At 43.7% G+C, this 19,128-nt stretch overlaps 1 protein-coding gene across 2 annotated transcripts in view; it reads right to left on the reverse strand.

Moving 5' to 3' along the window:
* The window catches only part of astn1 (astrotactin 1), a 462,961-nt gene that overhangs the window by 326,013 nt on the left and 117,820 nt on the right, over nt 1-19,128 (reverse strand). For both annotated transcript variants that reach the window (XM_056421820.1, XM_056421821.1), the window contains exons 6-7: nt 7,375-7,482; nt 5,595-5,741 (exon numbers count right to left, since the gene is read on the reverse strand). In XM_056421820.1, the coding sequence (XP_056277795.1) occupies nt 5,595-5,741; nt 7,375-7,482 (255 nt within the window). The remainder of the gene's footprint in view (nt 1-5,594; nt 5,742-7,374; nt 7,483-19,128) is intronic.

Raw genomic sequence — 19,128 nt, forward strand, 5'->3', positions numbered from 1 at the left:
GGGATGTGAAAAATTCACAACGCTTTTGGTGTGAACGCAGCTTTAGAGGTAAATACCCAAATGAAATTTAAAATTTTTTAAACTCAAACAAGTTTCTCAGCTACCACTGTGATATTTGATTAAACAATAATCCTGATTCTTTGTTATCCTTGAAGCTTGAGCTGAAATCCAGCCAGAAGCTACACACACTCGCACTGTGCTCGGCTGATGGAACAATAGCTGCAATAAGCAGGACTGACACTCCTGTTGGTTTATCATCAGGAACCACAGGCCGCCACCTTGTTGCCCCGCAGTCACACAATGCGCCGACGGTGAAGAAAATAGCCCGTTTTGTAGGCGTCCTGCTCCGCGCTGTTTGGATTAAATATTTGTGCGAGGATTAGAACGGTGAAAGTTTCTGACAATGTCATGAATAAATAAATGGCATGTTAGTGCCGTTTGCAAAGTGTGCATTTCAATCAATGGTGATTTTTGGGTATTAAATTGGCCACGCCCCCTGGTGAGGAGGGGCTCGGATCATGTCGAGCATCTGGAAGAAGAATAAAAAAAGAAAATCACTCCTCAAACTCGGAAAACCTTCCTGGCTGCTCTGAAGTTTTACGCTTCAAAAAACACCGACATTTACCAACAGTTTCTGAGCTCCCCTGAACTCCCCATCAATCTGCAACAAGCAGCCCTCCCTTCCTCCAATCTTCACGTGTATTATTAGCAGCAGTCGTGGCATAAATAAAGCAATGTGATGGGAGTAGTGTTGCGTTGCAGTGGTGGGTCAACACATTGTCTACATCTGCCAACAACAAGTAGGGCGCTTTCAATCAAAGTTTTAATGTGGACATTTTTTTAATAAGTTATTTCGCTGCAAATTGATAAACTTGCATCGTTCAACTACGGTAACTTTTTGATAAATTGGGCCTAATTTTGGATTAAGAAGGTTAGGATTATCAACTTGAATGGAGACGGAAAAAAGTATTTCCCGAAAATATTTGACAACAAATTTCACATATCACGTTAGGCCTACACAAAACACGCTACACAAACATTTGATCCATATTTCATACATTTCACAAAAAAATCTTATTTCACAAAAAGAAAACATTTCACGAAACACAACAGCAAAAGAAAAAGCATAACGACATATTATGTGACTGATGTGAGGTCAAAGGTCAGGGATGTCAAATGTGTACAGATTGTAAAGCCCTTTGAGGCAAATTTATCATTTGTGATATGATATCGGGCTGTACAAAATAAACTGAATTGAATTGAAATGTCATGTTTTGTGGTTTTGGAAAGTGTTGTGCTTTGACCCCTCAAGGCCACCGTAAAAACAAGACAAGGACTGCATCAGCCATATTTACATACGTACATCCATTCTCATCCGCTTAGTGCGGGGTCGGGGGGCGGGGCCAGCAGACCAGGCAGGCCGACCCAGACTTCCCTCTCACCCGCCACATTGTCCAGCTCATTCTGGGGGATCCCGAGGCGAGGAGTATTTATGAAACGTGTTGAGAATACAACCAGCCAAAACCAAAGACGTCCAGCCAGGAAGTCGGAGGCCACCTGTCCCTATATGCACCGGGTCATATGAAATGACTTCATGCCGATGACGATCACTTTAAAAATAGAGCCCATGCCGCTAATGGCCATTCACATCTCGTATGTCTAATCGTCCCACGTCATGAAGAAGCTCGTTAAATCTTTCAAACTTTACACACCCATCGGCAACCTTTATCTCTTTAATGGCACATTTTATGTGCTAAATTTTGTTCATGGATTATTACGTCAAACAAACATTTTGGGCATCAAAAAAGAACAAACAGCTACGAGAAAGTGTCACACTACAGTCCAAGATGGCCGCTCCACGGAACCGTGACATCCTCAGTCACTCAGTGGGTCTTTGATAAGAGGGCATCCTTCTTAGTGCGTGGGAAAAGCACTCTGAGACTAATTTGTAATTTGTGAAAATGGGCTATACAAATAAAACTGAATTGAATTGAATTGAAAAGAAAACCTTGACAGGAAGGTGCAGAGTAAGAGAACAACATAACTCATAGACTTGCGTTGAAGAAGTGGACAAAGTCGCCATAACATTAATTATTGGTCTGGAGAGGGCGGAGCTAAGTACAGGGTTCATAAACATGGTGACCAATGGATCTCCATCACTTTAGAATGACTTTTCTTTGAATTTAAACCAAATTTCCATGACTACAAATGTTTTGAAATATCAGTGCAGTGAGAAAATGAAGTATTTAAACTAACACTAAGAATTCCAGAGCATACAGTATATACCGCGTAAATTAACATACCATGAATTTTTTTTCAAAACCTTTGGGATTTTGTTCAATTCAATGACTTTTCCAGGCCTGGAAATAACCATGACTTTTTGTAGGTTTTCCATGACCGTACGAACCCTGTAAGTACAGCCGCTGAAGGACACAATTTCAGGCAACCAAAATATGAGGGTGACTTTTTCATGAAGTGAAAACACACACTGAAAGGGTTGCAATTGTAAGATGATAACACGGACGACTCCCCGTCTGTTGCCATGACACGTAGAAAAGGTCTCCATGGTTACCAGAGGATGAATCCCAACCACTCTGATGATCCCCTGAATGTATTGGATGGTTTCTTGATGGTTCCGGAGACAGAACGGACATTTTTAATGATCCCCTGAAATTTTCCTCAACCACCACTGTTCAGCAATAACCCGCTCAACGACGATTGGTTGGATTGTTGTTTGGCATGAATATTTGGGAGCCTTTCAATTTGTACAGGTATTGAGTTTGCGACATTCCTGAGGCCATTTGGCTCGCCAAATGTTCGTCTTGACAAATGTTCGTCTGCCGAGGAGCTAACCAAAGATAAGAAATATGTTCCTCCTGCTTCATATCAACATTCTTTATAAGCCTGTGGAGACTCTTGGCTGTTTGGCCCTCTTCTTTTTTTCATATCCACCCTCTGGCGAGTCGCTACAATTGCAAACCATTCTGTGATAGTTTCTGAACATCCCTCCAATTTCATGAGCAGCTGAGTGACTGGTATTATTAGGTTCCGGTAGACGGCCGGTGATGGCTTTCGGATTTCATTTGGACATGTATCATCTATTTCCACAAGATATCATTTGAGATGATGAACCCACATTTCCCTTTGAGACTCCAGGGTCGCCATTTGCAAAAGTTTGTCCTGTCCTTGGTTACAGTCCATCTGGGTCGACATTGTTATTGAAACAGACGAACATCTACAAATGATTACTTTCTAGGGTGCATACATATGTTGACCAATGGATTTATATGACCTTTCCATGACCTTTCCATGACTTTAAACTAAATGTCCATGACCAAACATGTCGTGAAATCTCGGTGTATACTCAAGTATACACCTTATATGCACCTATAGTATACACCTATAGCATGCACCTTATATACACCTATAGTATGCACCTATAGTATACATCTATAGTATACACCTTATATACACATATAGTATACACCTTCTATACACCTATAGTATACAACTATAGTATACACCTTATATACACATATAGTATACACCTTCTATACACCTATAGTCAGGCATATGCACAGACATTTTGGGGGGCAGATGCTCAAACCCCCCCAAAAGGGCACCCATCGGCAAAATGATTTTTCTATTGATCACTATAACTTGAAGTTAAGTAATTGGTTGCGAGGAAACACCTGAAACACATCGTGTCGTGAGAAGACATGAGAGCTGAACAAAATGACATATTACAATTTGTTTTTATTTACAAAACATTAGGAGCGAAAAAATGCCATATAATAAACGACTTACTAACCTCCACCGCTCGGATGAAAAGAGTAAATGCAAGAAAAAACAACACTTGTAATAACTACTTTCTAACCCAGAGTGAGGTCATGCCGTGAAATATCAGACTGAGGCATTATAACGTTTTCACGGAAGTCTGATATTTCCTGGCATGACCTCATTCTCAATTAGTAAGTATAGTTATTACAAGTGTTGTTTTTTCTTGCGTTTACTGCGCTCTAAGTGGAGGAGGGCCCCGACAGACATCCATACACATTTGGGGGAACTTGATGACAGAGAGTAACTTTATTTCTTAAATACTGATAATGAAGAAAAAATGTGGCTCCAGCAGAAAGGGCACTTTTCTCATCCAGGGCAAAAGGGCTGGTGCTTGAGCACCACTAGGGGTCTATCTGTGCACGTGCCTGCCTATAGTATACACCTTCTATACACCTATAGTATACACCTATAGTATACACCTATAGTATACACCTTCTATACACCTATAGTATACACCTTTTATACACCTATATTATACACCTTCTATACACCTATAGTATACAACTATAGTATACACCTATAGTATACACCTTATATACACATATAGTATACACCTGATATACACATAGTATACACCTATAGTATACACCTATAGCATGCACCTTCTATACACCTATAGTATACACCTATAGTATACACCTGATATACACATATAGTATACACCTTCTATACACCTATAGTATACACCTTCTATACACCTATAGTATACACCTATAGTATACACCTATATTATACACATATAGTATACACCTTATATACACCTATAGTATACACACATGAATGAGAGACCAATAGTATGATTTAAAGAATGCATATTTACACACATGTTTATTCTTTTAATTAAATGGCGTAAATTATCATATGAATAGAACACATTTCCAGGACTTTTCCAAAACCTTTGAGAGTTCATTTTTTTTCAAGGACTTTTCCAGGCCGGCCTGGATATAACCATTTAAGAAATTCCAGGACTTTTCCAGGTTTTTTTCCATGACCGTACGAACCCTGCTTTCCCCGTTTTGAAAGTCAAGGAGAAAAGGTGTCGCTCCACGTGTTTCCCTGCAGAGCATTCCAGGGCGGACACCTGCACAGCTGCTGGCATTAATAACTCCCCCCCCCCCCTCGGAATCCAGATTCTCGGCTGATTCGCCGCGACGTCAAAATCTAGTCCGATGAGATTCGCAAAGACATGTATGGAAACATTCCAAATCGGTCCCGGTGTTTTTTGTAATTCAACAGTCATCTTTCATCTCCGCTTTCAAAGTTACCCTCCCTGGTGCCGCCGGCTAAGGCTCCCAATGAAATCAGCCCTTCACGTGATAGATGAGTAAGTCCCACTCGTAGTCTATAATATATCTGGACTCCAGTCGCACCCCCTGCAATGCTCCCCCCCACCCCACACACACACACACACCCTTTCATCCGCAGTGGTCAGATGTATATCGGAGAGAGCGCGAGGGGGAAGAGTGATGAAGGAGGCCAGCGGCGGGTGGTCACCGCGACCTGGCCTCGATGTGCTGTGATGCTTTGAGGGCACATCTGTCGTGGGGTCTCAGCTGGGGGGGGACCTGGCATTTACCTTTTGTCTTAGCTTGAACGCAAAAAATAACCCGTGCGGCTCCCAGTTTGAGAGGAATAACGAGCCGGACTCCCGGGAGAGCGCCGGGGAGAAATGCCAGCTAAGCCCCCCCGGGGGCTTTGAGCACAAACAGGGTGTGTGTGTGTGTGTGTGTGTGAGAGTGTGTGTGCGTCTTTACCGTCGGCGATGAGGTGCTCCGGCACGTGCAGGATCACGCGCACCGCGATGCTGCAGGACATGTGTGAGGAGTAGACCAGGCCGATCACGCAGCTGATGACGCTGATCAACGTCAGGGTGGTCTTATTGATGGGGCTCCGCGGGGAACCTGGGGGGGGGGGGGGGAGAGAGGTGGGAACAACACACGATGAAGAAGTAGGAAGCAGGTGCCAGGTTTTATTTACATTTTTGCTTTATAAGCCCCCATCACCACGACATGCCCCCTACAGACACACACACACACACGGCGGAACACAAACAGCTTACACAGGGAGTCTTTATTTTATGGGCTCAGCGCTCATGAAAGTCACTTTTTGGGGGATCAAATAAGACTTCAGAGGGGTCGAGACGGGACGCCGCTCAGTGGCACAGAAATAAGGTTTCAAAGGCTAGGATGTGGAGGGATACAAAGAAGAAGAAGAAGAAGAAGAAGAAGAAGAAAACGAAGAAGAAAAAGAAGAAGAAAAAGAAGAAGAGGAGACATGGGCCTTGATAAGCGGTTGTTTTGCCACCATCCCTCTTCTCTCTCTCGCTCTGCCCGAGCACAAAATGCCTCTCTTATCTCTCTCTCTCCAGAGTGCAACGCGGAAAGTGTTAAACGTGTGACCCGCAGGGCGGCGCGCGCACACACACACACACACACACAGTGACCTTGAATGAAGCCACTCGCGCTCTGTTTCAAAGAGAGGTTTAGTTTCTCACCGGTAGAATAACTGTAGATTACGTTGTCACTTTTTAAATGACTGGGGCAGCCGCCGCCCGAGGCCGTCCTCTGAAGGGAGAGCCGGCCTATCGTATCGCGGCGGAAAGTTTATTCAATCGAGTGACTCAACACAGAAGTTTTTTTTCACAAGTAGATTCAAATTTTCATAACATTTCAATCCCCCCCCCCCCCCCTTGTTCTATTCTAAAGCCTCGCTCTAATTAAAGGTGTCGGCTGCACTTCTGGAGGCATCGCCTCTGCGTCGGCGCCACCTGTGCACGCGCGGCGGCGTGGGGGGGGAGTAATTGGCTCCGAGGGCGCCGCCGCGAAGGCTCGTAACGCCGTCTGACAGCAGTTATTATTTCGAGGGCATTGCCTCTTTTATCTTATGCATTAACGTGACGCCGCTCTCCCACAACCCCATTGCTGCACTTTGACGCTGCAGCATAAGGGCCGCACCATCACTTTGCCACGGGAAATATTATTTATTGTTATGTTCTTCATTTGCAATCCGATATCAAAATACTGGGGAGGAAAAAAATGTCCGATCTCGTCGTCCTGTCTTGTTCCAGTCGACCAGGTTGAGATCAGCACTGCATGCTCACAACTACTGTGCAAAATACACACAAAGACACACAAACACATGTACAAACACAAAGCTCCATTTATGTCCTTTTGAAAAAAGGGGGAGGGGCATAATCAAGTACACACACACGTACAAACACAGCACACACCGTGAACACAAAACTCCATGTATGTCCTTTTGAAAAAAGGGGAGGGGCATGTGTGTGTGAGCACACAATCACACACACATGTACGAACACAACACACACCGTGAACACAAAGCTCCATGTATGTCCTTTTGAAAAAAGGGGAGGGGCATAATCACGGACACACACACACACACCATGGAGCCATCCATCTGCACTGCAAAAGGTTACTTGTCATGCGTTGCGGCGACGGTGATGCCATGTGTGTGTGTGCGAGTCCTCCTTACCCCCTGAGCCCCACGCGCTGTTGGCGTTACCGTTTCTCATACCTCGACTCCGGCGCCGGCTGCGGTTGGGGTCGGTGTAAAAGGCCAGCTGAGGCTCGCTGTCGGCCTCCGTTCCAGAGTCCCCGTCTGGGTTCAAGAATGTTGAACCCGCTGTGGGATTCAAATAAAAGATAGATCTGAGAAGAGGAACAAAATTGAAGAAAAAATTCTGGGTATTTTGCCTCACGGAGGATGTCAGAGAAAGGGCAGCCGGCGGCATCGAGGCTGGAACAGATCAGAGGAATGCCCTTCAACCAATAAAATGGATGTTATTGGAGATGGAAGCCATGCAGAAGTTTCCCCGTTTTATATATTCAAGAAAAGTCTGAAAAACACGTTTTCCTCCCGCAAGTGTGCTGGTTTTACTGTAATGGTTGATTTGGCGACTAACCACACCCCTGCTGCCACATAACCACACCCCCGCTGCTACATAACCACACCCCCGCTGCCACATAACCACACCCCCCTCCATCCACTCTGCAGTTGAGGCTAACCACACCCACAACGAGCCCTGAAGAACTACTGGTGGAGAAAGAAAAAGAAGGAAGCAGAAAGCTTAGTCTGGGATTGTTTTGTCTTCTAAGCAGGAGGCCGCCTTTTAAAGCTACAGTACGATCATAACAGAAGCTGCTCTTACAGTACGTCGTGCCTGTAATGCGTCTCAGCCATTAGCGTTACTCAGAGGGCATGTATGGAGGCTCGTCCGTTTAGCGGATCATCACAAAGTGAGGAGGGGGGGGGGGGGGGGGCGGCATCAATGCAGCAAAGATTTGCTGCCTCAGCGGGACACGCGTGTGAACTGAAACAAAACGTTGCTCAGCGACGAGCGCTTTAAAAAAGAACCCCAGCGTTTGATTAAACTGGAGAAGAAGGAACAACAACCGAAAATAATAAATGAACGTGCGAAGGGGAACGCAGTTGGCAGCAACGACAACGTGGCAGACCGAGAAGCACCTTTTCATGACAGCAGCTTCATCAGCTTTTCAAATTGTTGCTTTTAGAACAATGCGCACTGAAGAAATGAATGCGTAGTGTAAATATAATTAGCAGGCGTGACTATCTGACAGCGCAGATGTTGCCGTTGGTTGCTTCACTTCACAAGTGGGATGGCAGTTCTTTTTCTATTTTATTTTTTGATGACGCCATTCTTTCAGCAGAATTTCACACGACTGATTTAATAATAAAGCAATATTCAAGTAATGTTTACGGGCAAGGAACAAAGGCCTTAGGAAAAGTATTCACTGTGCTATTAAGAAGCTGCAGTCAAATAAAGACACATGTTGTGATTGGGGAAGAGAGAAATATGTGTTTCAATATAATATTGTTATAATATAAATTATTATAATTGTTTCAAGAAACACAAAATAACAAAAGTTGACTCCTGTGCATCACCAGCTCCGACAAGTTTGGCTTTTTAGTTCCGGCATTGTTCGGCTGTTTTAATGCATAAGGCAACCATTGTTGCAGGAGTGCTTTTTAATTTGAAATTATTTTAAAATAAGTTTTAAAAAATTGCCAAAATACAGACAAATAATTCAAAAAGTGTCCCCATTGACTTCCATGAAAACCAAGATGTTTGATCCACTGACCATCACAGCATAAAAGCCATGCATTCTATTATATCAGGATTTATATCTCGAGCACTGGTTTCAAAATGTTACTTTTTAACATTTTTCATCAGAAATCCCCCGTAGTAGACAAAATAAATCACAGAAATGTAATTATCTCTCTTATAGAAGAAAAAAAACTGCAATGAACACAAACATTTGAAGAGTTACAAAATATATGCACATTTGGAAGTTATAACTACGACTGCTTTAAAAGATTAAACTCTGTGAAAGTAGAACATTATTTTAGTTTATCATCACATCAGAGCAACTTTCTTTAAAGTGAGGCAAAAATACTTAAATATTCAGCGTGCGGGGACATTTTAATAATGTGTGACACGTAAAAACATAAAGTTCTGTAAAAAGAGGTGTCTCACTGTATTACATTACCCTTTGGAACAAAAGCAATCATTTCCCTGGAAAGGATGTTGATGATGTTTTTAGATTAGATTTTGGTTTCTGCTGGTTTTGTGGGCGCCTCGGCGTCTCGCCTGTTGTTCTTCTTCTAGTACGTCGGTACTAATGGAGATGATGTGGGTGGAGCCAATGAAACCACACGACGGTAAACGACCCTTTTAACTTGGACTAAAGGAGTCACACGCTCAGAAAAATAATAACATTAAGTCAGTGGTTCTCCCCTCTAGTGGAGCGCCAAGGCATTACAGGTGGGACTCGAAGGGAAAAGCAGATTTTTTTTATTTCAAGACCTTTATTGAGAACGTCACATATTACAAAGTACACGGACATAAAACGAACGGCGTTTCTCAATATGAGTACTTGTGCGTACTTTCCTCTACTTGTGTTCTCGTGACTCGTGAAACGTCATCAGTCTCAGCCCGAGTACATGTTCCAATTCAAAGTTCGCTTCTCGCAAAGCACGGTCAAAATGCCCGGATGTGACTTGATCCTCCCACTTTCCGGAGGATGCATCAGAGGAGACTTGTGCGTACTCTGGCCAGCCGATATCCCAGAATGCATTTCACCAGCAACCGGAAACAATAGCGGAGGAGAAAATAAACAACTGACAGATGACTTTTTATAAATACTACTGTTGTTGAGTCATGGAATGTCATTTTAGGATGTTTTGTTTATTTGACTGTAAAAAATAATTTACAGTGAATAATTAGAGTAAACCCAGGAGCAAGAACAGCTGATGTGGTGACGTCATCAAGTCAGCTGCTGTCCCAATCGCAGAAAGACCGTCCTCCCGTCCTCCGGAGTCTGGACTCCCAAGACCAGACTCCAAAAGAACACAAGTCTGTACTCGTGTACTTTGAATTGAGAAACGCCGTAAGTCATTAATAAATAAAACGCAAAACTTCTGTACTTTACTGTAAATGTTTACGTGACGGCGTTAACAGGTTAGGCTGCGTGTGCACGACGGCCGAGATTTTTGCCGATTTGCCAAGAATCTCCGTGAGTTTGGCTTTCTTGCCGTTGCCCTTCAAAACAAGAGCTCAACATTGAGCTTTATTGAGAGTGGCAGTATCAAGCCTGCAACCCGTTTAATAATGAGAACACCTGATGACTCACACATATCTGAACTTGTGTTGTTTTGTTTTGCAAAGGTTGCACGCTATTGTTGTTTTCAAAAGATATGCAGTGTAAAACTCAGCTCTTTATTGACAAATATTTGCACTTGAGTTTTGTTTAGTTTTTCACAGGTTGCACTTTATTGTTAATATCTTGAAAAGATATTCAGTGCAAAACAGGTTAATTGTAGCCAAAATAAGCATTTTTTTGCCAAATCCGAGTTCTTTTTTGAACAGATAGAACTGTATTAGTATTCTAATAAAGTAATTGAAAAGACATTAGTTGTTTGTCTGATGGAGCAATCTGGTTAAATTGACAGTGATTGCAAAATATTATGAGTCACAAAAAGTTGTTATTTCAATACAAATTTAGCATGGACCATTTTGTTACAATATTCTTGGGGCGTGAACATCTTTCTTCAGTTTGAGAACCACTGCATTAAGTAAATATAGTCAAGAGATGGCATTTTACCAAACCCCCCACACTGTTCTAGCTGTCCTTTATTATTTGCCCAATGATTGTAACCACATGACTGATGATTATTTATAAAAAATGTGAATGTGTAAATATTTGATGAGGCACCGGGAGTCAAACCCAACAATACTGGTGCAATATGGCGATAGTCGATCCACAATCAATTCATAATTTCAGCAAAAAGTGGCTGGCATGACAGACTTTTCCATATCCACACCAACATGTAAGCCATTATATAAAGCCATATTATATTGTTATCTCTTTTTTTTCAGTTGGAAAAATGTGACAATTGGGCTGGAAATCAGCAATTAATTTTCAGCCTCCTTATTTCAGGCTCTGTGAGAACACTTTCAAATTCTAGGCATGCTTTATTGCTTGTACTTTTGTACTTTTATACCAAACCAGCAGTTAATATGGGGTTTTAATATTTCATTAGAATTCTCAAGCTCGCAACCTTTGGTAAAAATGAGGCTTTCTGAAACACCTGAATGGAGCAGAGAGCCGCCGAGGACCGCTTTGAGTTTACTAGAGGAGAGAACATAAAAGGACCGTCGGCCACATTATTGGAAGTACTCCACTGGAATAACTTTTAATGCAGTGAGACATCCTGTTTTTGTTTTTTTCTTTCTCTGTGAAGCACGAGAGCAACAACAACAAAAAGCGTTTGAGGTGAGCTGAAGCTGAAATAACATTCACAGCACCAAGTCAAGAAGAAAGAAAAAAAAGAAACGAGAATATGAAAGTTTACCGCCGTATAGTTTGAAAATGTCCAATTAGTGCGGAAATTAGATGCTTTTCCACAGGGTTTCGCGGGTTCAGTTCCACCAGCAGGGGGGGGGGGGGGCCTTCAACATTCAGAGAGGAGAGTGGACGGGCCTCCTGAGGAATTAAGACAAAATCTGGCACGGCGGGTATCCATCAGCCGTCATTGAAGCCGGAGCAGAAAGGTGCCGCGAGTAAGAAGAAGCTGGGGAGAGAATAGGGGGAGATGACACCAGGGGGACAATCCTTCCTGACCGGGGGGGTTGCCATGGACGACAGCTTATGAAAAGAAGGATTTGTAAGAGGGAAATACAACCGCTCCCCTCAGCGAGATTCATTAGAAAAGAGCAGCGTGCATTTCAAAATCTCAAAACAAAAAAAAAGACGTAAAAAAAAGAAAATGAAAATAACTTTTCTTTTTCTTTTTTTCGGCGTGATGAAAACACAGCTTTGAATCACGTAAAGACGCAGAGGAGAGCGGACTTCTGAAGAAGCCGGATATATATATATATATATACATACGACGAAGTAGAAAAAAATGACTTCCACTAATTAATAAAATCAAGCAATAAAGCATGGAATCTCTGTGTGTGTGTGTGTGTGTGTGTGTGTAACCGTTCATCTGCCTCACTTCAGTGTAGAAGTTGTTTCAATTTGGAATATTAATAACCATAGCATGAACAAGCCATAACGCTCTGCGGGGGAGGGGGTGGGGGAGGGGGAGAGGTCATCTGGGCTCTCGTTGACTGCAGCTCACTAATTGATCAATTTGGTCTCAGACAACAAAGATTTATTTGGCTTGATTCGTGGATTTTTTCAGCTTTTCTTCATGCAAACTTATTACTAAGAAACTTGACGTCAGTGGAGCTTTAATGTTGTTGTTTTTTTTCAAGTATACCACTGGTATTTAACAGACTCCAAGAAACGGAGAACATATGCTCGTGAACGGGATGACAATAAGGTTATGGCAGCTTCCTTCACTCTTAAGGTACGTTCACACCAAAAGCGAAACTATTTTTTCGTGCGCCCGAATCCCATGAAAAGTCAACGTACAGACGCGTGTGGCTGCGATATTTTCCCGGGCGGCGCGTTTGGGGCGACGCGATGTGGGCGACGCGTTTTCAGCGGCGCAATTTTCGCCCCGAGTTGAAATATTTCAATTTTGAGGCGGTAATCTCGCAACTCGGGCCAATCAGCTCTTGAGTTCCGCTCTCGTAGCTGGAAGCGGAAGTCTTTCAGACGTAACAGTAACTTCATCGGTGAAAGTGACTGAGCTGAGTGAGCCTACGGGTGATGTCATGAACCCAAACACGAGGGCGTTAGTGTGTGGGATGTCCTCAACAAATATAAAGCAGAACTAGTGGTTAGTGATTCTGGTGGATGAAGGAGATGATAACGGTCTTTACGGAGACGAGACACAGAGATAAGTCCCGCCCCTCGCGGAGCGTCTCGACGCGTATGGCCTGAACACGGTGAACGGTCGAGCGAGTAAACTCACGCGTTTTGGGCGACGCGAAAAATCGCTTCGCTTTTGGTGTGAACGCACCTTTAGTTTTAATTAACCTAACGAGTGTGAAACGATTCAACAGTCCAATATGTGACAACATGTTTCCCCCCCCCCCGTGGCTGAGCGTTAGACATTTGTGTTCAACCCAAATAACCACAACGTGAACATATTCCATCAATCTAAATCATGATCTGTGGCTCACTAGATTGTGGAGCTAATTGGACGCCATATTCCACTTTCTCACATTTAATTGTGAGCTGCGGGATCAAAGACACTCGCAGATGCTGAGTAGGATTGACGCGTGGGTGTTGGAAAAGTTCGCAAAAACAAACGGCAAATGCCATAGAACAGGAGAATGTGTGCGGAGATCGTCGTCACGGCGACGTCTGCTGGAGAGGACCGACGACAGGAGATGAAGGGTTAATGACGGCCGGCGTCTCCGAGAGAAGGGAAGTCATCTTTTCTCATCGTTCTTTTGGCTTTGACGTTACTGAGTATTGAACAAAGGACGAGGAACTAAAAGCAGTCTTCCCCACATGGCGTCATGTGAGCCAAATGTAAACAGAAACAAACACAAACAAATAAAGATGTGTGTGTTTAGGTCCGTGCATGTGTGTAGACGTCTGGCTCGGCGAAATGAGGTGACCTCTTTTTCATTAATCTTTATGTATTTACTGTCCTGTCCTCTAGGTGGGTGTCCCGGAGGGTCGGGTGGGACCAAAAAGATGAAAAACAACGGAAGTATCGGTTAAAGTACATGTTTACTGTGTTGCGTACCTGTCAATATTTCCAAATAAAAAATAAATAATGTTTTGGTAAACATCTGGCTTCATGCGCTCCAACGGGGTCTCGCTCTCCAGTCGTCGTTATATTGTTGCCGTTGGCTCGTTTCCATCCCATCCATCCTGAAGTTACGGGAGGACGGCGTCATGGCGCTCGCGGTTATCACCGCGGCGAAGGGAAACCTGATCTTCGTTGAGTGGAGGGAACCTTTTGTTAAGTAGAATAACGCCAATAACGTCTACCTGTCTCTTGGACCCCATCCCGACGAGGCTGCTTAAAGACATTTTGCCTTTAATTGGCAGCTCTCTATTAGATATAATCAATGTGTCTCTGCTAACAGGCCACATACCACACTCCTTCAAAGTGGCTGTTATTAAACCTCTCCTGAAGAAGCCCACTCTGGATCCAGAGGTCTTGGCTAACTGCAGACCGATCTCTAACCTCCCCTTCCTCTCCAAGATCCTTGAGAAAGTGGTCGCAAATCAGTTGTGTGACTTTCTACATCATAATAGTTTATTTGAGAAATTTCAATCAGGATTTAGAAAACACCACAGCACCGAGACAGCACTGGTGAAAATTACAAATGACCTCTTAATGGCAGCAGATAAAGGACTCCTCTCTGTCCTGGTCTTGTTAGACCTTAGTGCTGCATTCGACACCATTGACCATGACATCCTGTTACAGAGACTGGAGCAGTCGATTGGCATTTCAGGCACGGCACTAAGTTGGTTTAAATCCTATTTATCAGATCGATCTCAATTTGTATTTGTAAACGATGACGCCTCGATAACCACCAACGTTAATCACGGAGTTCCACAAGGTTCTGTGCTTGGACCAATTTCATTTACCTTATACATGCTGCCTTTGGGCAATATTATCATGAAACACTCCATAAACTTTCATTGTTGTGCAGATGATACTCAACTATATTTATCGATAAAACCAGAGGAGAGCAACCAACTCGGTAAAATTCAAGCATGTTTTAAAGACATAAAAACATGGATGACCTGCAACTTATTGATGTTAAACTCAGACAAAACCGAAGTAATTTTACTTGGCCCTGAGCACCTCAGAGATCAATTATCTGGTGATGTGGTTTCTGTAGACGGCATTGCCCTGGCATCCAACACCACTGTAAAGAATCTTGGCGTTATCTTTGATCGGGACTTGTCCTTTAACTCCCACGTAAAGCAAATCTCAAGGACTGCATTCTTTCATCTACGTAATATTACAAAAATCAGGCACATCTTGCCTCAAAAGATGCAGAAAAATTGGTTCACGTTCGTTACTTCGAGACTGGATTACTGCAACTCCTTATTAGCAGGCTGCTCTAATAAATCTCTTAGGTCCCTCCAGTTGATCCAGAATGCTGCAGCTTGTGTTCTCACTAAAACTAAGAAAAGAGATCACATCACTCCTGCACTAGCTGCTCTGCACTGGCTCCCAGTAAAATCAAGAATCACATTTAAAATTCTTCTCTTAACGTACAAAGCCTTGATTGGTGATGCACCATCATATCTTAAGGAGCTTGTAGTACCATATTGCCCCACTAGAGAGCTACGCTCACTAAATGCGGGACTACTTGTAGTTCCTAGAGTCTTAAAAAGTAGAATGGGAGCCAGAGCCTTTAGTTATCAAGCTCCTCTTTATGGAACCAGCTTCCACCTTCAGTCCGGGAGGCAGACACAGTCACCTCGTTTAAGAGTAGACTTAAGACTTTCCTCTTTGACAGAGCTTATAGTTAGGGCTGAATCAGGTTCACCTGGTCCAGCCCCTTGATATGCTGCTATAGGCTTATAGCTGCCGGGGGACGTTTTAGGATGCACTGAGCACCTATCTCCTCTTTTTTCTCTCCTTAAGGATGAATTTTCATCTCTCAATCACACGTTACTAACTCTGCTTTCTCCCCGGAGTCCTTGTGACTTCACGTCTCATGGGGTCATCGGACCCTATGAGACGGCATAGATCCTATCTGCCTGATGGATCATCGAGGTCTGGGTCGTGGAATTCCTGCTACCGACGACGCCACTGTCCTGTTGAGACTCCGCCCACTGTTGAGACTCCGCCCACTCCGCTTCTCTACCGCCATCTGCCTGATGGATCGTGGAGGTCTCCATCGTGGAATATGCCTACTATGAACTATTCATACACTCTGTCACATTCATTGAATGTATTTTAACTCTAAATCTGTCCTTCTGTACACATTACATCTATTGCATCTGTCCATCCTGGAGAGGGATCCTCCTCTGTTGCTCTCCTGAAGGTTTCTTCCCTTTTTTTCCCCCTGAAGGGTTATTTGGGAGTTTTTCCTGGTTCGATGTGAGGTTTTGGGGCAGGGATGTCTTTGTGTACAGATTGTAAAGCACTCCGAGACAAATTTGTAATTTGTGAAATTGGACTCTACAAATAAACTGAATTGAATTGAACACGAGTCCACGACCCAACGGGGCCTACTCATCAATCGGGTTCATCAATAATGAGCGTGGAGGTGTCTTCTATGCCTCTCCGTTCGCCTGCCTCCTCCTCCTCCTCCTCCTCACCCTCCTCTTCCTCCCACGTGTACAGAAGTTGTCTACATCAGCTCCGTCTGTGCATAATTTTATGGCGGAGACGAAAACTGTCGACTGGAACCGGCGACTCAAAAACTGCAAAATCTCAAAATCGAATTGCCTGATGAGACGGCTTCATTCCTATGCAGCTGGCTTTGGAGAACACCAACCTGTATGTGTGTGTGTGTGTGTGTGTTGAATGCATTAGGAAGGCAAATCCGTGTACTTTCACAAACAAAGCTTGAGACAACGATTATAATGAGCGTGCAGGGATCCGTGTGTGCGTCCTCCGCCACCGTCTGGTTTCTCACTCTGCATTCCTTTAGATGAAAAATAAGGACCAAGGAGCCCAGTTCGTTACCAGGACACGAGGAGGCGAGGAGACGAGGAGACCTCCTCCGTTTGGTTTCCGAGTGTGCAGCAGGACACAAGCCAGTCATGTGATGTCCTACTTTATGACCCCGTGTGAAACCAAGTCAACGCAGACAACTTACCAACGTACGCAACAAGCAGAAGACACACGGATTCAGATCTTTGTGTTGTTGCCCAATGCTCGGAGTATTGGATATATACAGGACATCGCACCCAAAATTAATTTCGTAACATACCATATGGACCGTTGTCCGAGGTGCAGCGTGTTCTTCTCCTGAAAACAATGTTCAGTACTTTGACAACTTCCCACTGATCGTGCCTTGTTGCTGGGAAACGTTTCAGGATACACTGAGCACCGATCTCCTCTTTCCTCTTTCTACTTATGGGTGAATTCTCATCTCTCCATCACACATTACTGACCCAGAGTCTTTGTGACTCATAGGGTGTCTGCCATACTCATTGTGTGTGTTTATATAACTCTGTCACATGACATCTTCACATGATCCTCCTCTGTTGCTCTCCTGAAGGGTTCTTCCCTTTGTTCCCCCGCAAGTTTTTCCTGATCCGATGTGAGGTCAAAGGTCAGGGATGTCGTATCTGTACAGATTGTAAAGCCCGCTGAGGATAATATGTAATTTGTGATATTGAGCTATACAAAATAAACTGAATTGAAGAGTCATTGTCCACTGAACCACAAGAGGTCAGGAAGACATACACACACTGGGGCTCGCTTTCATTAAAACAATTTGTAATCTATCTCCATTAACACTACCGGGCAGCATTTTACAACTTGTCATGGCTTGGTAAACAGTACAATTATGTAATTCACATTTCAAAGTAACCACTTGGAATGTGTAGTGGCAAACGTCTGATTGGCAAACGCAGCACGTTGCCGGGCGACATTGCCAGAGGACCCGACATTTGTTTTTTTGAGAAAACCTTGTTGTGCCAAGAGAGCGATCTCATTCAAATGAATGAGGAGTCTTTTTTTTGGGGACGTGGCACGAGTGTCTGAACACAGCCTTGGACCTTTTAGATTGTTTCATCACTTTGGTATAAAGCCTTGCATACTGGCTGGGAAAGTAAATAAGGCTGTGTTGGGTTTCAGGGCAGTGAAGTTAGTTTAAATATTCCAACACCGTTATTTGGAGATGCTCCACTGTGTGGGCCTTCGGGGGCATTCGCTCTTTGTTCTCATCCTCCAAATATTGATAAAAGGGTTTCCAGGAACGTTATTTTTTCTCTAATTCTATGATTTGAACTTTTATAGCTGGACAGCCATGCTGAGTGCAGGTGGGCACGGAAACAGTGAAGGTCGTACAGGAAATAAAAGTGCCTCCTCTAAAGCTGCGTTCACACCAAAAAGCGTTACGAAGTTTTCGAAAGCCAACGTTCAGACACGATTGGTTGCGATAGGCGCGTTGAAATATTTTAACTTTGGCGAAAAATTCGCCGGACGCCAAGATGCGAAAGCCAATCAGCGTTGAGATGCTCCGCCGTTGGTGAATCTAACTGGCTGCTGCTGCTCTAGTAGTGCAGGAAGAGACAGTTATTCATACTGTGTGAGCCTACGGGTGATGTTATGTATAAATATATAAATATATATAGTCTATTAATGTTATGAACCAAAAGACGAGAGCGTTAGATGTTCCAACGTTTGTGGAATGTCCTCAACAAGTATAAAGCAGAACTAGTGGTGAGTTCCACCGTGGTGGAGGGTGGAAATGCTAACTGTTTCCACGGATTAAAGCCACGGAGATAAGCCCCGCCCCCTCTAAGGCACGAATGACGCAAAAAGCCACAAATAGTCAAGCGAGTAAACTCACGCGAGTAAAGCACTGCAAATATTCGCATAACTCGAGAATCCAAAATATTCCATGAGCCGCGTTGACGTCCCACCATTCGTGAACGCAAAGTAAATAAAAAATGGACGCTTGCTCGAACAAATGCGTTGGATGGCGTCTGTGATGAAAGGCACAGCTGAATACCTCCTCACTTGTGTTGCAGCTTAACAAACACAATCCCTGCTGACAGCTGGGAGAAAAACTCTGTGGTACTTTCTCTTAATGAGGTTGTATTCCTCCATGGCGACTAACACCGCACAGTTGTTTTTAATTGGGCTGATAATAAAGCCTCTGGGCAGCCAAGTGCATTGTGGTCCGAGGTCAAG

Source organism: Pseudoliparis swirei, chromosome 8 (genome assembly GCF_029220125.1).
Source record: "Pseudoliparis swirei isolate HS2019 ecotype Mariana Trench chromosome 8, NWPU_hadal_v1, whole genome shotgun sequence".
Lineage (NCBI taxonomy): Eukaryota > Metazoa > Chordata > Actinopteri > Perciformes > Liparidae > Pseudoliparis > Pseudoliparis swirei.